Source organism: Mobula hypostoma, chromosome 2, assembly GCF_963921235.1.
Source record: "Mobula hypostoma chromosome 2, sMobHyp1.1, whole genome shotgun sequence".
NCBI lineage: Eukaryota > Metazoa > Chordata > Chondrichthyes > Myliobatiformes > Myliobatidae > Mobula > Mobula hypostoma.
This window is the reverse complement of record NC_086098.1, coordinates 203,774,076-203,797,568: the sequence shown is the minus strand read 5'-3', so window position 1 is coordinate 203,797,568 and position 23,493 is coordinate 203,774,076. Positions and strand designations below refer to the sequence as shown.

At 45.6% G+C, this 23,493-nt stretch overlaps 1 protein-coding gene across 1 annotated transcript in view; it reads right to left on the bottom strand.

Moving 5' to 3' along the window:
• The window catches only part of arfrp1 (ADP-ribosylation factor related protein 1), a 35,173-nt gene extending 30,321 nt beyond the window's left edge, over positions 1-4,852 (bottom strand). The window contains exons 1-2 of the mRNA XM_063030959.1: positions 4,761-4,852; positions 1,036-1,129 (exon numbers count right to left, since the gene is read on the bottom strand). Coding sequence (XP_062887029.1) covers positions 1,036-1,128 — 93 coding nt within the window. The 5' untranslated portion in view covers position 1,129; positions 4,761-4,852. The remainder of the gene's footprint in view (positions 1-1,035; positions 1,130-4,760) is intronic.
• Positions 4,853-23,493: the final 18,641 nt, after the last annotated feature.

Genomic DNA, 23,493 nt, shown 5'->3' with positions numbered 1-23,493 from the left:
GGCATGCTGCATTTGCACCGGAAGCATGGTGACACTTGCCGGCTGCCCGGCATAATCCTCACTGATTTGATCTGATGCAAAGGACACATTTCACTCCACATTTCAAAATACACGTGCTAAATAAAGCCATTCTTTATCTTTTATCACCATCATAAATAAATATTAGAATAGGAGAGGTCTCAGCATTGGTTCTTTGCAGAACACTACGGTCACAGACCTCCAGTCAGAGAACACTCCTGTACCACTGCTTTCTGTCTTCCAAAGCAAAGCCAATTTCAGATCCAACTTACTAACACACTCTGAATCCCACGTGGCTCAAATTTCTACAGCAGCTTACCATGTGGGACATTGTCAAATGCTTTACTAAAGTCCACACAGATAACATCCACTGTCCTAAGTTAATCAATCATCATTATTTCCTGAAAAATGACATTTGAAGTAGGATCTCCACACGACATCATACTGACTATCCCGAGAGAGTACATGATTTGCCAATCGCCGAGTAAATCAAGTACGGATTACATCCATACAATAAATTTCTCTGTGAGACCTGTAGCGTTAAAGGAAGAATAGGGATTGAGGTCCCAGCAAATTCGAAGGCCGTACAGCAAACATTATTTGGTGATCTAGATGTCAAAACATTGAGATATTCAAATGGTCAGATTAAGAACATAAGAAATAGGAGCAGGAGTAGGCCATCTGGCCCATCGACCCTGCTCCATCATTCAATAAGATCGTAGCTGATCTGACCACGGACTCATCTCCACCTACTTGCATTTCCCCATAACCCTTAGTTCCCCAACTATGCAAAAATCAATCCAACCTTGTCTTAAATATATTTACTGAGATAGCTGCCACCTCTTCATTGGGCAGAGAATTCGACAGATTCACCACTCTAAATAATAGTGATAGTAGGTGATTGGAGTTTTACCATACCATCAATCCTCCAAAAGATAAGAAAAGCATATGATGATACAAACTTTGATTTTCCATATATATAGACAAGGTAAAAAAAAAATTCAAATATCATCTTACTGTTTTGCCTGCATTGTCCAATCCCAAGATAAGTATGCAATATTCATCCTTCTGGAACATGTACTTCCACAGGCCTGACAATAATGTATACATCCTGCAAAGCAAAATGGCTGTTATAAATATTTCATTTCAAATAAGTATGTAGAGGCTCCACCTCATACAGAATGGCCACAAACAACATCAGACTCCGGTTACCAAACTTTGATCTTAAGTATTTCTTTGGACCTGTGGACGACGTACGTCCAGCTGAGGTTTTATGAATTCTGCGGTGTCTAATGAGGCCGATATGGGAACTGCAGTCTCTGTCACTGGCAGGGCAGACGGTGACTGATGCCACAGATCATTTGGATGTGTGCTTCTTCTGCTGCTTGTGTAGAGGATCGGTGGTGCTCCCAGAGTGTGGCTTTGAGGTTCTCAATACCAACTTGTACGCTTATTTTGAACTTTGAGTAGTTGAGGGCCAGTAGTCAATGGGGATATCGGACTTCAAGCAGATCCTTTTTCTTCCCCCTCTGATTTGTGGATCTCCTTCCACAATGGAATAGAGCATCTGTTTCAGGAGTCTTACAAACATAACCAACCGAGACTCAGTGCTGTGAATACAGGGCCAACTAAAGGATCCTTCCAGTTATCATAGAATTGCTTGTGGTATGAGCACCGCCTGTTAAAAATACCCCTACATGTTATACTGTTCCACAGGTTTAAAAATAATATATTTAGACCATCAGTATCTTTTTCACAAGAACATGCATTTAAGGTGAGAGGGTGAAAGTTCAAGGGAGAAGCACGGGGCAAGTCTTCTTTTAAAATAAAGCATACAGTGAATGGTAGTTGACTAGAACAGAAGTTGTGGTGGAAGTAGAAATGAGAGTAGCATTAAGAGGCTTTTAGGGAGATGTGAATAAGCATCAAACGAAGGGTTATGGATAACACAGCCATAGTCTTACAGCATCAAAATAAGCCCTTCGGCCCAACTCATCTATGCTGACAGCCCATCAAGCCATCTCCATCTGCCCACATTTGGCCCATTGTTCCCTAAACCTTCCATTATTTTATTCATAAAATGAATAAACAGTTGACATTTTGGGCCGAGACTGTTCTCTGAACTGGAAAGGAAGAGGAAGACACCAGACTAAAATGGTGGGGGGGGGGAGAGGGGGAGGAGGACTAGCTAGAAGGTGATTGGTGAAGCCAGCTGGGTGGAAAAGGTAAAAGGCTGAAGAAGGGGGAACCTGATAAGGAGAGAATGGATCACGGGAGAAAGGGAAGAAGTAGCCTGATGTCACAAAGGTTGGGCTGGTGGCACAAAGGTTGGAGGTGTTGTGGATAGTGTGGACGGCTGTCAGAGGTTACAGTGGGACACTGACAGGATGCAAAACTGTGCTGAGAAGTGGCAGATGGAGTTCAACCCAGAGAATTGTGATGTGGTTCATTTTGGTAGGTCAAATATGATGGCAGAATATAGTACTAATGGTAAGACTCTTGCAGCGTGGAGGATCAGAGGGATCCTGGGGTCCGAGTCCATAGGACACTCAAACCAGCTGTGCAGGTTGACTCTGTGATTAAGAAGGCATACAGTGTATTGGCCTTCATCAATCATGGAATTGAATTTAGGAGCTGAGAGGTAATGTTACAGCTATATAGGACCCTGGTCAGACCCCACTTGGAGTACTGTGCTCAGTGCTGGTCGCCTCACTACAGGAAGGATGTGGAAACTATAGAAAGGGTGCAGAGGAGATTTACAAGGACGTTGCCTGGATTGGGGAGCATGCCTTATGAGAATAGGTTGAGTGAACTCAGCCTTTTCTCCTTGGAGCTACGGAGGATGAGAGGTGACCTGATAGAGATGTAGAAGATGATGAGAGGCATTGATTGTGTGGATAGTCAGAGGCTTTTTTCCCAGGGCTGAAATGGTTGCCACAAGAGGGCACAGGTTTAAGGTGCTGGGGAGTAGGTACAGAGGAGATGTCAGGGGTAAGTGTTTTTACTCAGAGAGTGGTGTGTGCGTGGATTGGGCTGCCAACAAAGGTGGTGGAGGCGGATATGATAGGGTCTTCTAAGAGATTTTTAGATAGGTACATGGAGCTTAGTAAAATAGAGGGCTTTAGGTAAGCCTAGTAATTTCTAAGGTAGGGACAAGTTCAGCACAACTCTGTGGGCCGAAGGGCCTGCATTGTGGTGTAGGTTTTCTATGTTTCTATGAGGGACACCGGGGGAGAAAGGCCAGGGAAGTGAGAAGGGGAAAAAGGCCAGAGTGTGAAATGGAGGGGGGGGGGCGCAGAGTTACCAGAAGGAGAAATCAATGTTCATGCCAACAGGTTTGAGGCCACCGAGACAGAATACAACGTGGTGCTCCTCTGCCCTGAGGATGGCCTCATCTTGGCAACGAGGAGGCCATGGACTGACAAGTTGGAATAGGAATGGAGATAGAAAATAAAATGGTTATCACCTGGAAATTTCACTTTTGGCCAATGGAGCAGTGTTGCTTGTTTCTTTATGTTGTTTATTTTAAATTAAATGTTCTTATTGCTCCACTCCTACACTTTACAATCTGATTATTAAAACAGATTCTTCCACCACTGTCATCAGAGGCTCTCAAACTCCACCACCTGCAGCTATCCTAGCCCAGAAGGTTTGTATAGTCTTCACCTTCTTTCCAGCCTTGGTTGGATTAGCTTTAATCAGGTTTCTTCCACTTAGCAACATAAAGTGCTCATCTTCCTTCAAGACCCATCCTGGTATCAGTAGCACTGCACAATTTCCCATCATCAACTGTTTGCTCACGAAAATGTTGCTTACTCGTTATTTGGGGTAACTCCCCCCCCCCACCAATTTGTGTGCAACTTCCAACATTAATCTGTTCCTCCATAATTACCCCCAACACAGCCCAGTTCCATTATGCCCAAGCCTTACTCCACACTGCATTCCCATTCTATCCACACTAGTCTAGATTCCTTAGCAACTTGGCTCTTTGCATTGTAATCCTCATCACCAGAATAATAAATTTAAGTGATCAAAAAGTTAATACAGGGCAATATAGATATTGCTTGCTTACTTAGTCATTAAGGCTAAAATATGTGAGAGGGTAGAAGAGTGACAAATCACACAAAAATGTAAAAATATTCATTTAAAACCTGGTAAGAATATAGATAATTAGACAAACGTCAATACATTATTAGTCATTTAAAAAAAAGGTTAGGGAGATTCTGATGTTGAAATACTGTAAATTAGTTTCAACAGAAGAGTCTCAGCTGCTAGAGTTTCCAAGCTGCTGTGTTCTATTTTTGCAGTATGTAGTGATAGAATGCCATCCTGTTTGAGAAACTATTCTTAACTCCGATTCTGTTCAAAGTAAGGTGCTTTATTTATCTAACATCGCTCCTGGACCATTACTGCCCGGTCTTATAGACATTCAATCCAGAAACACCATTTAATCTTGATTAGACATATTAGGCCAATTAAAAGCAGCCCCGAAGATACAAAAATGTTTTCTAATTCCGAAGAATTCTGTAGACGTCCATATGTCTGGAGCTTCCGCGCACATAAAAGAATACATTTAAGAGTTTAATTTTTCAATCGTAAACGCATTAAAACATGTCTAGTTGTCGACCTTCTGGTAGTCGGAACTGAATAGAAGGCAGCTTCAACTACCATTAACAAATCCTTGATTCAGAAGGAAGCACCGTTACTTTCTCGACAACACTTGGAAAATATATAGCTCCTACCTGTTACACCTTTCCAGCCATTTAAAGCACGTTAATCCCCCTCGCTTTATGAAAGCAACCCTGCCCGAGAAAACCCAGGAACCACCGGAAGTATTCGTGTCTCGTTGGCTTCTGGACTCTGTAGTTTTGATGAGGTACCGTTCTGAAAGGATTCGCTACTCTAAACTACAATGTCCATGCTCCACCGCAACACCAGTATTGTGACGATGCAGATATGCAGCGCGAACGGGTCTTTTTACAACGAGAAAATTGCGATAGCAAAATGTTCAAGGAAAGCAGAACGTAGTAATAGATCTGTTTGCTTTTTAGCAGGAATCGTCCAACAACACAGTGAGCTACTCTGAACAGGGATAATGTGGTTATTTAACAATATTCCTTGATTTCTGTCTCCCTCCTCCCTTGTTGCCTGACTTGAGAATTTACAATATATTCAATGGTTCAATTTAATATCAGAGAATCACTTTCATCTTAAATTCTCAGCATCCATAGAATTTTGCTTTTGCACAATTCTTCTCTAATTTTTTTTTTCTGATCCGAATCTGGAATCCCAGTCTTTAATTGTAATGAGTTTGTAATCCTGAATTTCTGACTTAATTCTAACACACAGAGTAATAAATAATGCCATCTTGCAGTAAAATGTTTTGGTATCAATGAAACAGTAGTTAGTAGTAGAGATAGTTAATACCACCTCAAATAACGTGTCTCGACCTGAAATGTTGACTGTCCATTTCCCTCCATAGATGCCACCTGACCTGCTGAGTTAAAAGCAGTATTCTCACAGTCACAAGGAATTCTGCAGATGCTGGAAATTCAAGCAACACACATCAAAGTTGCTGGTGAACGCAGCAGGCCAGGCCGCATCTCTAGGAAGAGGTACAGTCGACGTTTCGGGCTGAGACCCTTCGTCAGGACACAATCATGGTCTAAACTGGACGTACTCCAGCACTCTAGACCATGCAGTCAAAATGTGGCCTCTTTATAAAGTGTTAAACCATATCTATAACTATTAAGGAGGAAGATGCTACAACATCATGTGAAAAGCAGTAAAGTTCTAATGTGGTAACCCAGCAATTATCCTTCCACCAAAGGAAGAAAAAAGGTGTATTTATGTTAAATCTTTTGTAGGCTTGGAATGTTCTGATGCATTCAACAGTCAATAAACAGTATCAACACCAATAACACAAGAGATTCTGCAGATGCTGGAAATCTTGAGCTATACATACAGAATGCTGCATGAGCTCAGTAAGTCAGGCAGCATCCAGGGAGGGGAATAAACAGTCAACGTTTTGGACAGGTTCTGTCCTCTTCCTTTCTAGTCCTGATGAAGGGTCTCTGCCCATAATGTTGACTGTTTATTCCCCTCCCTGTATAGATCAATACCAATAGATTAATTGGTGTGAAAACAGACAACATACAGGCGGGAATCAGAACAACAGGACCAAACAAAAAGAGCAGAATTAGTAAAACTAAACTCCAGAGAGACAAAGTCACAGACTGATTTTGCCAACTCCAAAATGATGGCTACGGTTTAAAGAAGTGTAATTAGGGTTCAAAAGCAACAATGGTAAATGGTCATCAGCTGATGAGTATTTTCTGATAAATTTCTACTTCATTCTGTATCTGTAAGGGTGCAATATGACAGGGCAACTCAGCAAAGTGCAATATACATCCTGTGCCCATGTGGAATGCCATGGCCATTTCTCGGTTCCCAGACAACCACGTGTAAGTGAAGTATCTTTGACTGCAGCAATGTAGGCCGTTCATCCATGATGCTGAGGACTTTGGGAATAACATGTTTGTCACTCTGCTGCCAAAGGGAGTGCAGAAAGAAATAGAATAGATGGACACCAAGTTAAGTAAGAGGAGCAGAGGGATTGTACGGGAGTCCCCATCAATCCATTTTGTTCGTCAACAGATTTTTCCCTTTTGGCAGCTGGTGATTCTCTGAGGAGGGTAGCCAGAGATGAAAGAATGGAATCACAAGTAGCTCAGTCGCACAGGAGAGTGAAAAAGACTCAATATCAAGAGGGAGAGGCAGGCATAGCTGTAACTTTAGACATGACACCAGGATGGTGTGTTGTTTCAACAGACTATCTGCTGAAGAAATTAAATGGTCAAGCAACATTTGTTGGGGAAAAGGAGTTGTTGATATTTCAAGTTAAAACCCTGCATCAGGATTGTGTGTCACTGTCCTGATTGTTAATTCCCTATCTTTCTCCTAATTTCCTTTGATTGTGCCACAGGCAGCAGAGGTGTCTCAGCTATGTTCTCAGCTGAGGCTGACCAGTTATCAATTACATGACCGATCTTCACTATATCCCTTTGTTCTATGGTTTCCAACATTTCTCTCTAGGGAGCCGATCATCCTTCCAAAGCCTGATGATTATTTCAGGAAGTATATTAAGCTGAGACAACAAGAGAAAAGAGTGTTTGGTTTTCCGTGAAACATTATTGAAAGGGTAAAATAAAGAGACAACTTTCCATTATAGAAACATAGAAACATAGAAACATAGAAAATAGGTGCAGGAGTAGGCCATTCGGCCCTTCGAGCCTGCACCGCCATTTATTATGGTCATGGCTGATCATCCAACTCAGAACCCAGCCTTCCCTCCATACCCCCTGACCCCTGTAGCCACAAGGGCCATATCTAACTTCCTTTTAAACATAGCTAATGAACTGGCCTCAACAGTTTGCTGTGGCAGAGAATTCCACAGATTCACCACTCTCTGTGTGAAGAAGTTTTTCCTAACCTCGGTCCTAAAAGGCTTCCCCTCTATCCTCAAACTGTGACCCCTCGTTCTAGACCTCCCCAACATCGGGAACAATCTTCCCGCATCTAGCCTGTCCAATCCCTTTAGGATCTTATACGTTTCAATCAGATCCCCCCTCAATCTTCTAAATTCCAACGAGTACAAGCCCAGTTCATCCAGTCTTTCTTCATATGAAAGACCTGCCATCCCAGGAATCAATCTGGTGAACCTTCTTTGTACTCCCTCTATGGCAAAGATGTCTTTCCTCAGATTAGGGGACCAAAACTGCACACAATACTCCAGGTGTGGTCTCACCAAGGCCTTGTACAACTGCAGTAGTACCTCCCTGCTCCTGTACTCAAATCCTCTCGCTATAAATGCCAGCATACCGTTCGCCTTTTTCACCGCCTGCTGTACCTGCATGCCCACTTTCAATGACTGGTGTATAATGACACCCAGGTCTCGTTGCACCTCCCCTTTTCCTAATCGGCCACCATTCAGATAATAATCTGTTTTCCTATTTTTGCCACCAAAGTGGATAACTTCACATTTATCCACATTAAATTGCATCTGCCATGAGTTTGCCCACTCACCCAACCTATCCAACCTATCACACAACACTGCTGCTATTGACTTGGAACTTCTCCACAATATTTGGAGCAGAGCAATTTCAGTTACTGTAAGTAAGAAATTAAATACGGTGTGAGGATCCCCACCCCAGGTCTGGGTTGTGCTATTTTAGTTGACCTGGTTTGGGATCCATTGCTGAGCGGTGCCCATGAGATGGGGGAGGAGAAGTCTGAGTTGACGAGTATTCTTATCGCTGTCATGTAAAAGGGACTGGATAAAATGTGTTCATGCAGAGCGAGGGTAACAGGGTGCATATGTGTTGGAGCTGGTCACTTGGAGGCACCTTTGCAGACAATGCATTGAATAACAAGAGTAATAAAGTATTGAAATAAATTTACATCTATTTTTGCAAATTGCACAGTCCCTGAGGTTCTTCCATGTGCATCATATATTAAGCACAGAGGAAACTGGGCGTACAAATAGCTGTCCAGTGGCAGACAACAGCAGGCCTTGATGTGATGTTCAGCGCTTCCTTCCGTTTTGTGAGGCAAGTGTTTTTTGTGGACTTTTGATGGAGAAGCAGCCATTTATGGTACTAATAGGGCGTTTCAGAGTTACTTAAAGAGGACTCAAGCTATGGAGTTCAGGGCTAGATATAAATGTAAGGCAAGTCCCATTTAATTTACTCACAGGTGTCTCCATAGTCTTCTACCCCCTTTCATGCCAGCCGAAAACCCTCAGTGAATCTCAGCTCCCAACCCTCTACCTAGAACTATCAGCCACCAAGTCCCCACTACGATTCTTGGGAACAATAAGACCAGACTCTCCCTCCCCCGCCCCCCCCCAACTTTGCTGGGCCTACAGCTTTATATCTGACGCTGGTGCTGATCTCATGTTCAGCTGCTCCATCAGCCTGCTGACCGAGTCCGCCCAACCTCCCCCCTAAACTGCCAGCTCAACTTTTCCCCAGTACACATCTGTCCCACCAGCTTCCCCTCATATCAATATGCCAGCAGTCAACCCAGCCCTGTGATCTCCATGTCTATTATTGATTCTCCTCTGGCGAGTGTCTCCTACCCAGTCCTCCTTCCACCCCCTTGACCACTGTCCACTTGCCACACCATCCCTGTCCCGTCGTCACCAGATTTCCTCTATGTTTTTTTCAATGTCAAACCTCATGCAGGGAAGACCTTCCTCAGTTCCAGGTCTTTCCATATGCACATAGTGCCTTGAGCCTCGTGTATTACTGAAGTTTCCAGTCACAACCCCTCTGACTGTTCAGTTGTTGTCTGGCTGCACACTACACTTTCAAGGCACAAAACAATTTCCATTTTGATTCTGAAGGTACATTTAGTGAGAAAGAGATTGTAGGGTTGACTCAGATAGGTAAAAATAGGTGTAGACTATTTTCAAAATAGGGAGAAAATTCAGAAATCAGGTACAAAGGGACTTGGGAGTTCCAGTGCAGGATACCTTAAAGGTGAACTTGTAGTTTGAGTCGATGGTAAGGAAGGCAAATGCAATGTTAGCATTCATTTTGAGGGAACTAGAATATCAAAGAAAGGACTTTATAAGGCATTGGTCAGACAGCATTTGGAGTATTATGAGCAGTTTTGGGTCCCATCGTCGTCGTCATGGCTATCCCTCGAGGTCAAGGATGATGGTCTTCGTTCTGAAGAAGTGGCCCACAGAGCAAAGATGCCTGTGCGTGTATTTGTTTAACGTGTACTTGATGTTGCACTCCAAGAAGCACACGATACTTCACAAATCAACCAACTGATTCTAATGGCATGGAAACCACGACGATTGGAGCTGATGGATTTTTTGCAACCTTCATCCGCCTTCACAGCCATTGAGTTCGAAGTAACTTTGTCCGCCTGTTCCACTATTGAGGTCTTGGTTGGATTGTTCTTTGTCGGGGACCCTACCAGGAGCATAGCTCTGGACGGCATGGCTCTCGGGATCTCAGGACCACACAAGCTTCTCCACTGTGACAAGGTGACAATCCACGGAGAATCCCATATCTAAGAAAGGATGTGTTAGCATTGGAAAGGATCCAGAGGAGGTTTACTAGGATGATCACAGGAGTGAAAGGAGTAAAGGATCGTTTGATGGCTCTGGGCCTGTTCTCATTGCTGTTTAGAAGAATAAAGGGGATCTGATTGAAACCTATCAAATATCAAATGGCCTAGATAAAGTGAATATGGAGAAGATGTTTCTAATAGTGGGAGAGTCTAGGAGCAGAGGTCCAGCCTCAGAACAGTAGGAAGGCCCCATGGAACAAAGGTGAGGAGGATTTCTTTAGCCAGAGGGTGTCACGGTCCCGATCGTTAATTCCCTATCTTTCTCCTAATTTCCTTTGATTATGCCACAGTTCCGACCATTAATTTCCCATTTGTTTCTGATTCTCTTTGATGACAGCACACCTGGTTTCCATCAAGACCTGCAGTTTAAGAACCCTGGCATTACAACCACTAGTCGCCAGATCGTTGGTTTTGCCTGTGTGGTAATTAACAATTCCCGGCCGCTTAGGACCGTGTGTTCTAAGTTTTGCTCCAGTTTCAAGGGTTGCCTATGAAACTCCATCTCTCTGTGTCAAGGTCCCTCCTGTTTGCTGTTCAACGTTCATGTCCACGTAAGCATCCTAATTCAATCTCCGTGCCTGTGTCCTGCACTTGGACTTGCTTCATTTGCTCATTGCAACAGAACGATATGGCTACAATGGACCCAGCAGACACGAATACCCTGCAACAAGCCCTCGCCAGCCAGGGCTCCCTACTGGGTCTGCATGATCAACTTCTCCGGGATGTCATGGAGAACCTCCGTTCCCTGTCTGCTAACATAATGAAGATGGGTGACCAGATGGACCAGGTATCCACTCATTTTACCCCATCCACTCCTGGAACTCTGTCTAATCAGCCCAGACAGCCTATAGTGGCAACACCCCTGCCAAGAGAGCCGCACGTACCTGAACCAGATCACTACACTGGGGATTTGGGGAAGTGCCTTAGCATGGGGTACAGCTGTTTGGGATAATCAACTGGATTAACTCATCAGGGGTGATTGATAAGTTCATGGCCTAAAGTAGCAGGAGTTGAGTTATTAACTACAAAATTTCTGCATGACCACTCAAAGAGTTGACCTGCATGTGCTTGTAATGACAGCTGTATAACTCATCCCCTTCTACCTTAGGCCATGAACTTATCAATCACCCCTGCTGTGGACACTTTCTGGAGGTCCAAAATCCTTATGCTCCATGACCGCTGGACTAAGTGTGTAAATGTAGGAGGAGACTACGTTGAAACATAAATGTGCTAGGCTTTCTAAAATTGACTCTACCTTGGGTCACGAACTTATCAATCACCCCTCGTATTTGCTTACTTTTATTGTTTGCAAAATTTGCTTTTTTCTACACTTTGGTCTTTTTTTAATGGGTTCTATCGGGATTCTTTGTTTTGTGGCTGCCTGTAAGGAGGTGAATCTCACAGTTGTATATAGTATACATACTTAAATAATAAATGTACTTTGAACTTTGGTTTTACATTCTTAGGATCTAATTGCCATTTTAGGAATTTGGATGCAGGGTGACCTCAGGTGGAACTAAGTATTTCAAGGTTTCATTAATTTGGAAAGACAGACCAAAAGGAAAAATAATAAATAGGAAGGGATGACCTCTGCATATTAGTTTGAAAGGATCTCAGTTTTGCAGGTAATTGTTAGATTTACAGTAGAATGAATTTTAATGGAGCCGTGTAGCAACAGATTCAAAAATGTTGGTGGGAATAGTTTGCAGGTAACTGTTTATTTATAGTCGGCTCCATCTTGGGTACTGGCCTATAAAGTACCCAGGACAGCTTCAAGGAGCCGTGTCTCAGAAAGGCAGCGTCCATAATTAAGGACCTCCTGCACCCAAGGCATGCCCCTTTCTCACTGTAGCCATCAGGTAGGAGGTACAGAAGCCTAAAGGCACACACTCAGTGATTCAGGAAGAGCTCCTTCCCCTCTGCCATCTGATTCCTAAATGGACATTGAACCTGTGAACACTACCTCACTTTTTTAATATATATTATTACTGTTTCTTTGCACAATCTATTCAATATATGTATACTGTAATTGATTTATGTATTATTGGTGATTTAATTTATTTTTTCTTCTTCTTCTATATTATGTATTGCATTGAACAGCTGCTGTAAGTTAACAGATTTCACGACACATGCCGGTGACAATAAACCTGATTCTGATTCTGATATTAGTGGTTGTGATGTAGGGCATAATATGAAAGAAACAATTGCACAGCTCCCTCACCTAATACTCAGGATGAATTCCTGAAATGATTGTGCTGGTAGAATCTGTCTAAAAGGGGTCATTATATAGAGAGAAATTTGTCACTGATAACACTGCTGTGCCAGGTACGTGGTAGGAATCTCTGCCCTCACAAATGCTGCATAGGAAACCTGGTGCCAACTGATGCCCTATACTGGGGCTTCTACAGTAACGTATGTTTCTACTGCACAGCAAGGTCTGGTGTTTGGCTGCCAAAGTGTGTAACGTGGCTGCTCAACACTGATGTAGGACAGCAGGTGGGTAATACTATATCTAGGGACTGACAGCTTGTCCAGATCCTAATACCTCTCTCCTCGCTGTTGGATGTGCAGGTTGGCCAGCAACCACCTTTGAGCTTGTTACCACAGAGAAATCTCAGAGCTGAAGGAAACTTTGCAGTCAGATAAATGGAGGAGGAGACAACATCTTTATCACATCCCACAAAAAGATGATGAGGGGCAGCAGGATCTGAGCAGTCAATGCATTGGGCAGCAGTGCCAATTCCTAGCAAAGTCTCAAGCAGGTTGGCGTGCTGGGTCCCATAGATTAGCACATAACTCCTATAATACGACACTTGGCACCAGCATCACCAGCCCCCATGAGCAGACTTCACATTGAACTGTGGCAGACTTGTTGCTATGGGAGCGAGAGTGCGTGCCAGGTTCTCTGCAGAACAGCACACAACAGCAGGGAGAACAAGGGTCTGTACCAGATTCCCAGCACCAAGGTGCCTGGCACAGCAACACATAGCCTGAGTGACATCTTTTTAAAAGGTAGAGCAGGATACACAGCCATAAGTGTTCTGACTAAAGGACCAAGTACACTCTGTGTATAACAAATCAGCACTGTGAGGTAGCGCTAAGTGGGATAGAGAAGCCTTTAAGAAGGCTAATAGAGTAATAGTGGGGGAACATTAGGAAAATCAAATAGAACTAACAATGTAGACTAAGATGATTTTCTGGAATGTGATTGAGATCATTTTCTAGATCAAAGTGTTGAGGAACCCATGAAGGAGCTAACTATTTTAGATGTAGGTCAGTGCAATGAGAAATAGTCTTGCTGTAAAGGAGGCCTGAAGAGAAGGGGTGGTTATGACATGATCTGATTCTATATTGGTCATTGGTGATGTAGTAAATCTGAAACCAGGACTTCAGTCTAAAGAAATTAAGTTATAAAGGCTCAAGAGGCAGGCTGGCTGTGGTGGATTGGGGAAATAGATTTGCATTTAAAGAATTCATGCATGAATTGTAAAATTCCTTGAAGGCACAAAGAACCAACAGAAAATATGGCCAATCAATCAATAAAAGAATACATTTTAGATAGTATTAAATGTAAGGAAGCTTTAGACTTCAGCAACAGATGCCTATGAAATTGATAAAGAAAGTGAATATATTATATGGGAGTAAAGTAGCAAAACCATAAAATCACAGCTTCTAGTGATATGGGAAAATAAAAAGACTATTGAAGGCAAAGGTGGTTGCCTCACAAGGAGAAATTATAATGAGAATAAGACAATTGCAGAGGAATTTAACAAATACTTTGTCTCCATCTTTGGAGAAGAAGAAATAACATCTTCCCAAAAATAATGAATAAACCTAAGGTCCTGTGGAAACAAGGACTTAAAAGAAGTATAATAAAGGAATACTACTAAAGCAGTTAATGAGTTTGTAAAATCAGAAATCCCGAGGACATTTTAGAGTTTTGAAAAAGGAGGTTGTAGAAGTAGTATGTGCACTAATTTTCATCTTCCAAGATTCCAAAGGCTCTGCAATGGTTCCTTCAGATTGGGAGATAGTAAATAGGGTTCCACAAGGAAAACAGGAAACAGTGTGGCGACCCACTTGCTGGCACCCACGAACCGGCTCACAACAGCGCGCACAGGCAGAGGGCCGGCCCCAAAAAGGGCGCCAGGCCATCGTCACCAGCAGGGGGAAAACCCCGCGCGCGGAAAGGGTCTGGGAATATGCATTCCCCACAGCAGTCCCGCCCCAGGGAGGGCGGGAATGGAAAGGCTTTAAAGCAGGCCACGAAGCTTGAATAAATCTCTTTATCGCAACTCCAACTCACCAACTCCGTGTGGTTATTCTAGCGCTGTGTGTAGCAAACTGCTACATTTGGTGATCCCGACGGCCCAAATGATATTTGGGCCAGAGATGACCGACGCCGCATCTGTTCACGCAGTTTCGTTACAACTGCCAAGCTTTTGGCCACTGAGACTCCGTCTGTGGTTGGAACAGGCAGAAGTACAATTCCACATTCGGCAGATAACCTCGGAGTCCACTCGCTACTACTATGTGCTGAGCTCTCTCGACCAGGAGACTGCTGCTCAAGTTGAGGAGTTTATACAGTCGCCCCCCGGAGAATGACAAATACAGAGCATTCAAAGCCCTGCTCATAAGGACTTTTGGACTCTTGCGGCGTGAACGAGCATGCCGCTTAATGCACCTGGATGATTTGAGAGACAGGCCGCCATCGGCATTAATGAACGAAATGCTGGCCCTGGCTGAAGGACACAAACCCTGCCTCATGTTTGAGCAGGCGTTCCTAGAGCAACTGCCCAAGGACATACGCCTGCTGCTGTCTGACACAGATTTCAGCGATTCCCGGGAGGTGGCGGCCCAAGCAGATGTGTTGTGGAATGCCAAGAAGGAGAGAGGGGAATCTGTCGCACAGATCACCAAGCCGCGTGCCCAACGACAGACCAGACCAGGCCCAGCAGCAGAGCCCAATGAACAATGGTGCTTCTACCACCAGCGGTGGGGCACAGAGGCCCGCCGCTGTAAACCACCCTGCAAATTCCCGGGAAACGCCAAGGCCCAGCCGCCACCAATCGCTACGGCAGCTGGCCATCAGGACAGCCTCCTGTACATCTGGGACAAGCAGTCAGGACGCCGATTTTTGGTCGACACCGGAGCGGAGATCAGCGTTTTACCTCCAACAAGTTACGATACCCTCAACAGAGAACCCAGACCCACCCTGAGGGCTGCAAATGGCAGCACAATACGAACCTACGGCACCCGCACGGTGCGGCTACAGTTCAGCTCCAGCCGGTTCACGTGGGACCTCACACTGGCCGCCGTGGCCCAACCATTCCTGGGGGCGGATTTTCTGCGAGCCCACAGCCTGCTGGTCGACCTGCAAGGGAAGCGAGTAGTCCACGCCAAGACTTTTCAAACGTTCTCCCTGGGTGAAGCAAAGTTGCCAGCTCCACACCTGGACTCCATCACGCTGTCCAACGATGAATTCACCAGGGTCCTGGCGGATTTCCCATCAGTACTGACACTGCAGTTCACAGCAGCCATGCCCAGACACTGAGCACAGCACCACATCCCGACCCAGGGACCACCCCTCCACGCCCGTACTCGAAGGCTTCCCCTGGACAAGCTCTGACTGGCGAAGGAAGGGTTCAAGAAGATGGAGGAATTGGGGATCATACGACGGTCCGACAGCCCATGGGCGTCCCCCCTGCACATGGTGCCCAAGGCAATGCGGGGCTGGAGACCATGCGGTGACTACTGCAGACTGAACGAGGCTACAACGCCAGACCGCTACCCTGTGCCACACATTCAAGACTTCGCAGCAAACCTACACGGCGCAAGGATCTTTTCCAAGGTAGACCTTGTCCGGGGATACCATCAAATCCCAGTACATCCAGACGACATCCCCAAAACAGCACTCACCATCCCGTTCGGACTTTTCAAATTCCTCCGAATGCCGTTTGGTCTAAAGAATGCCGCACAGACGTTCCAGTGGCTAATGGACGCGGTGGGATGTGACCTGGACTTTGCATTCATCTATTTGGACGACATCCTCATAGCCAGCAGTATTCGGCAGGAGCATCTGTCCCACCTCCGCCAGCTCTACTCCCGCCTGAGCGAATTCAGCCTTACAATCAACCCAGCCAAATGCCAGTTCGGACTCGATACCATCGACTTGCTGGGCCACAGGATTACTAAAGACGGGGCAACCCCACTGCCCGCCAAGGTAGACACGGTCTGCAACTTCCCCCGACCCAACACAATCAAAGACCTGCAGGAATTCGTGGGTATGATGAATTTCTACCACCGTTTCCTCCCCTCAGCAGCCCAAACCATGCGCCCCCTATTCACTCTAATGTCAGGTAAGGGCAAGGACATTACCTGGGACGAAGAGGCCGCAACCGCTTTCGTTAAAACCAAAGAAGTCTTGGCAAATGCCGCGATGCTAGTGCACCCCAGAACGGACGTTCCTACTGCCCTCACGGTGGACGCATTCAACACAGTAGTCGGTGGAGTGCTGCAACAACTCATCGAGGGTCGCTGGCAACCCCTGGCGTTCTTCAGCAAACACCTACGACCACCTGAACTCAAATACAATGCTTTCGACCAGGAGCTATTGGCACTATACCTGGCAATCCGGTATTTCAGGTACTTCTTAGAAGGTAGGCCCTTCACTGCGTTCACAGAGCACAAACCGTTTATCTTTGCGTTCATGAAGGTGTCCGACCCCTGGTCATCCCGCCAGCAGCGACATCTGTCCTACATCTCCGAGTACACGACGGACATCCGGCATGTCTCTGGAAAGGACAACGTCGTGGCGGACGCACTATCCAGACCTACCATACAGGCCCTGTCCCAGGGGGTGGACTATGTAGCGCTGGCAGAGGCACAGCAGGCAGACGCTGAGATCCCCAGTTACAGAACTGCGGTCTCCGGTTTGCAGCTCCAAGACCTCCCCGTAGGCCCAGGTGAGAGGACCCTACTATGTGACGTAGCTACCGGCCAACCCCGCCCCCTCGTCCCAGCAGCCTGGCGCCGGCGGGTGTTCGAATCCATTCACAACTTAGCGCACCCCTCCATCAGGACAACAGTCCGGCTGATCTCCAACCGGTTCGTGTAGCATGGCTACGTAAACAGGTCAGTGAATGGGCCAAAACGTGCATGCAGTGCCAAACGGCCAAGGTGCAGCAGCACACCCAGGCTCCGCCGCAGCAGTTCGAACCCACCCCCCGGAGGTTCGACCACATTCATGTGGATATTGTGGGGCCCCTGCCAGTGTCGCGAGGAGCGCGGTACCTCCTAACTATAATAGACCACTTCACCAGATGGCCAGAGGCAGTCACGCTCACCGACACCACCTCCGAATCCTGCGCCCGAGCACTGATCGCAACCTGGGTAGCCCGCTTTGGGGTACCGGCCCACATTATCTCTGACAGGGGCGCCCAGTTCACCTCCAGCCTGTGGTCGGCTATGGCCAGCCTTTTAGGATCGCAGCTACACCACACAACTGCCTACCACCCACAGTCGAACGGACTAGTGGAGCGTTTCCACCATCACCTGAAGTTGGCTCTCGTGGCCCGCCTGGAGGGGCTAACTGGGTGGACAAACTTCCCTGGGTCCTGCTCGGAATCCGCACGGCGCCCAAAGAGGATCTGCACACCTCGTCGGCCGAGTTGGTGTACGGCGCACCCCTGGTAGTCCCAGGAGAGTTCATACCAGCCCCAAGGGGGCAAGAGGAAGAACCCACAACAGTCCTGGACAGACTACGGGAGAGGCTTGGTAACCTGGCCCCCATCCTCACTTCACAACACGGACAGAGCCCGACCTGCCTACCCAAAGACCTGCAGAACTGTAAGTTTCTTTTTGTACGACGGGGCTGACACCGGGCACCACTACAGCGGCCCTACGAGGGGCCGTTTAAGGTGATCAGGAACAACGGGTCCACGTTCGTGCTGGACATTGGGGGGAGAGAGGAAGTTTTCACGGTGGACCAACTCAAACCGGCCCACGTGGACTTGGCGCAGCCGGTCCAGGCTCAGGCACCGTGGCGCAGGGGCAGACCTCCCAAACAGAGTCCGATCCAGACTGTGGACATTGGGGGAGGTATCACCGGTTCTCGGGGGGGGTTATGTGGCGACCCACTTTCTGGCACCCACGAACCGGCTCACAACAGCGCGCGCAGGCAGAGGGCCGGCCCCAAAAAGGGCGCCAGGCCATCTTCACCAGCAGGGGGAAAATCCTGCACGCGGAAAGGTTCTGGGAATATGCATTCCCCACAGCAGTCCCGCCCCAGGGAGGGTGGGAACGGGAAGGCTTTAAAGCAGGCCGCGAAGTTTGAATAAATCTCTTTATCGCAACTCCAACTCACCGACTCCGTGTGGTTATTCTAGCGCTGTGTGTAGCACACTGCTACAACAGGAACTATTAACCTGCAAGTTTGACATCAGTAACAGGGAAAATGATATTATCATTGAGCCAACTCACTACTGCTTTATTGAAAGGAAATCATGTTTGTCTTATCTCTTGGAGTTTTTGGAGAATGTATCCAGGAGAGTAAGAGAGGGGTACTAGTCTATGTGATCTGTTTGGATTTTCAGGAGGTTTTTGGGATGGTCCCACCCAGTTAGATTTATGAACAAGATTAGAACACAAGGAATTGGGAATAATTAGCAGGTGTGAATTAATAGGGGCAACATGGCAAATGGAATACAATGTGGGAAATGTGAATTCCTCTAACCTGACAGAATAAAAAGAAATACTAAGTATATTTTAAATGGTGAGAGATTGGGATTGCCAACATACTCAATGTAAGTTAACATAGCAAAGAACAAACTGCTGGAGGAACCCAACATTTATTTCAGGTACCAAGGTTCCTGTACGGTAGCACAGAGCCTTCCACAGATGCTGCCTGGCACACAGAGGTTTTCCAGCTGTTTGCTTTCTTTTAGCTCCAGACTCCAAAGCTAACACGTGCAACAGGCAATTAGAAAGGCAAATGGTATTTTGAACAAGAGTAACAATATAGGAACATGGTGAAACCATGCCTTGAACATTGTATACAATTTTGATAAGACCACAAGACATAGGAACAGAATTAGGTTACTTGGCTAATTGAGTCTGCCCCACTATTTGATCATGATCGATTTATTAACCCCCTCAACCCCTTTTTCCTGCCTTCTCCCTGTAACCTTTGACGCACTTGCTAATCAAGAACATGTCAACCTCCGCTCCAAGTATACCCAATGTCTTGGTTTCCACAGTGGCCTGTAGCAATGAATTCCACAGATTCATCACTCTCTAGCTAAAGAAATTCCTCCTCGTCTCTATTCTAAAGGAATGTCCTTCCATTCTGAGGCTGTGCCCTCTAGTCCCAGAGGTCCAAAACTGTTCACAGCACTGCAAATGAAGTTTGACAATGCCTTTCAAAGCCTCAGCATTACATCCTTGTTTTATGTTCTAGTCCTCTCGAAATGAATGATAACATTGCATTTGCCTTCCTTACTACTGACTGAACCTGCAAGTTAGCCTTTAAGAAATCCTGCACTAAGGCTCCCAAGTCCCTTTGCACAATCAGTTTCTGAATTTCCTCCATTTAGAAAAGTCTACACCTTTGTTCTTTCAACCAAAGTGCATGACCATTCACTTCCCTACATGATATTCTATCTGCCACATCTTAGCCCATTCTCCTAATGTGTCCCAAGTCCTTCAGCAGACCCCCTGCTTCCTCAACACTATCTGCCCCTTCTCCTATCTTTGTATTGTCCACAACTTTTGCCACAAAACCATCAATTCTGTCATCTGGATCACTGGCGTATAACATGAAAAAAACAGCCCCAAGGCTGACCCATGCAGAACACCAATAGTCACTGGTAGCCAACCAGAAAAGGCCCCCTTTATTCCCACTCTTTGCATCCTTCGGGGCAGCCAATCCCCTGTCCATGTTAGCATCTTCCCTGTAATACCATGGGCTCTTATTTTGTTTAACAGCCTCACATATGGCTCCTTGTCAAACACCTTCTAAAAATCCAAGTAAACAACACCCATTCAACACACATCAAAGTTGCTGGTGAACGCAGCAGGCCAGGCAGCATCTCTAGGAAGAGGTACAGTCGACGTTTCAGGGTTGACGAAGGGTCTCGGCCTGAAACATCGACTGTACCTCTTCCTAGAGATGCTGCCTGGCCTGCTGCGTTCACCAGCAAGTTTGATGTGTGTTGCTTGAATTTCCAGCATCTGCAGAATTCCTGTTGTTTGCGTTTTTAAAAACAACACCCATTAACTCTTTTGTCTAACCTGCCCATTCTTTCCTCAAAGAATTCCAACAGGCTTGTCAGCAAGATTTCCCCTTAAGGAAACCATGCTGATTTCAGTCTGTTTTATCATCTGCCTCCAAGTACCCCAAAACATCATCATTAATGATGGGCTCTAATATCTTGCGCACACTGAGGTCAGGCTAATTGGCCTATAATTTCCGGTCTCTGTCTCCCTCCCTTCTTAAAGAGTAGAGTGACAGTTGCAATTTTCCAGTCCTTTGGAACCATTCTGGAATCTAGCGTTTCTTGAAAGATCACTACTATTGCCTTCACAATCTCTTCAGCTACCTCTTTCAAAATCCTGGGACGCAGTCCATCTGGTCGAAATGACTTACCTACCTTCAGACCTTTCAGCTTCTTAGTAATAGTGACTGAGTTCATTTCTTCCCCCTGACACCCTTGTATTTCTGGCATATCGCTGGAGGCTTCCAAAGTGAAGACTGACGAAAAATATTTATTGAAATCATTTATCATTTCTTTATCCCCCATTACTACCTCTCTAGCATTATTTTCTAGCAGTCTAATACCCACTTGTGCCTCTCTTTTACTCTTTATATACCTGAAAAAAACACTTTTGGTATCCTTTTTTATATTATTGGCTAGCTTACCTTCATATATCACCTCGTTTTGCCTTGTTGCTTTTTTTTTAGTTGCCTTCTGTTGGTTTTTAAAAGCTTCCCAATCCTCTAGCTTCCCACTAATTTTCGGTATATTGTATACCCTCTCTTTTGCTTTTGTGCTGTCTTTGACTTCCTCTGGTTGCTTCATTCTCCATTTAGAATGCATCTTCTTTGGGATCAATCTATTCTGCGAATTACTCCCAGAAACTCCAGCTATTGCTGTTCTGCTGTCATCCTTGCTAGTGACCCCTTTCAATCAACTTTGGTCAGCTCTTTCTCATGTCTCTGTAGTTCCCTTTACTCTGCTGTAATACTGATACCATCAATTTTAATGTCATCTCGCATTCTGCCTGTCCTTTCGATATGATGCGTATCCCTGGATGTTAAACTCCTAACAGTGATTTTTCAGCCATAACTCATTGATGCCCACAACATCATACCTGCTAATTTCTAACTCTGCTACAAGATCATCTACCTTAACTCCTTAATTCAAAAGTGATGCTGTATATTTGTTATACATGAGCACACTGAAGATTTACTGAAGTGATGGATCTATCAAAGGACATTCTAGCAGTAGGTCAATTTTACTGTTGGAAGCTCATCAAATGTTATTTTATATACAAAGTATTGGTTTATATGTTTGCTTCTTATGGGTCCTTGTGTATAGAGGTATAGAGGGGAATGAGCAGTTTGATTGTTTAGCTGATAACGGTGGATACAGACCTTCCACTTAGCAAATCAGAAGCTAGGGGGTTATGGCCAGACTTGTGGAAGATTGGGCATAAGGGGAGTCACCTTTAAAGAAGAACAAAACTGGTGGGTTTATAGGAGAAGGGGGTAAATAAAAGGGAAAGAATTATATTGACTCGACTTAGAATTGGGAATACTATGTTTACTTGTTCCTTGCATCCTGTTGGAAAACATCACTCTGTGTTGTGTAGGTTTGTCATCATTATGAAACATTTGAATATATATTATTACAGTGTGAAGCATATGGTGCTGGCACCCATTAGTCTCGCGAGACCATGGATCTGCGCCTGGAAAGTCTTGCTTCAGTCTGTGTTGGTAGAGCAGCGTCTGTTGTGGCTGAAGAGGCTCACACGGGAGTGACAGGCTCGGCTGCAGCGACTGCACTTGGAGACGCTGTCCTCCAGTGTTTAGTGCCTGGTGCAGTGTTTACAGTCCGCAGTTGGGGTTACTTGTATCCCTAAGCCCCACGCACCCAGCGGAGCGGGCGGACTGTGGCGGGACAGCTCCTAATCGGCGGGGGGCTAACCAGCTTGAAGCGGGAGTAGCTGTCCAGTGAGACGCGATGGTCTCTCCCTCTGTCGAAAGCAACCACTGGCGCCTTGCTCTACGCCAGTCGAGCACAGGCTTATAACCGGTAGACTGCTGCTTTCTGTGTTGTGCCATCATGGTGAGGCGACGCTGGAGTGTCCTCTCCAGGGCGCAGGCCTGGGCAAGATTGTATGGAAGACCGGCCCTAGGGACTCCAGCTCTGGATTTGTCCTCAGGGTTTACTCCCGAAGCCTTTCCCATGAGTGGGTATGGCCGCAAGGCAGCGGAGGTTTGAAATCAGAGTTTTCCCTCTCTTGGATGGACTGCCTTCCCAGGCTGATGAGCTCCATCCACCCGAAGAACTGGTTTTAAGGCACCTTTGCCCCTTTTCAGACATCCCACCTCTCCTGGAAGTTCCGGGAGTCTCCCGCATATTGATAGCAGCTCCCTGACGCCTGCAAATTATATACAATATCCCGGAAATTGATTGTTGCTTGCTGCACTGTCTGCAACAGTGACTTTTCTATTGCCCATGATGGGATAAATGACTGTAAAAGACATGTTGAGGTGAGTTTAACGTGTCATTTGTTCATTAGCATAGCTAACGTTATTTAAACTAGCTGGCTAGCTGCTAAGGAGCTACTCTATTGATGTCCTACGTGATAAGGCCAAACTCCCTGTAGACTTGCTTAAAGTTATAAAATGACTCCATGATAACATAGTGTAAGTACATATCTTAATGTCACATTTTCTGTATAAGACAATATAATAAGGATACACCTTATGTTTTTATTTCTTTTAGGGACCACAACATATTAGGGAGGCTAAGCGCAGGGAAGGCTCAAGTATTGGTGCTACCTCCCTGAAATGAGTTTTTGCAGGGTGGGATGTCTGCCTTCTCCTGTCAGTAGAAACAGTTTTTTTTACCAAAATATACTTTATTCAAAAATAAAATTATGTACAATAAACCATTCAATGTCTGTCAGTCCTTTTCAGATGTTTACATTATGGTCTATACATATCCACACTTTTGGCCACCCACGTGGCATTCCATTGGTTCACCTTTCCACACTATTATTGATGGGTATACTCCCTGCCACCCGACCCCTCCCACTCCTGTG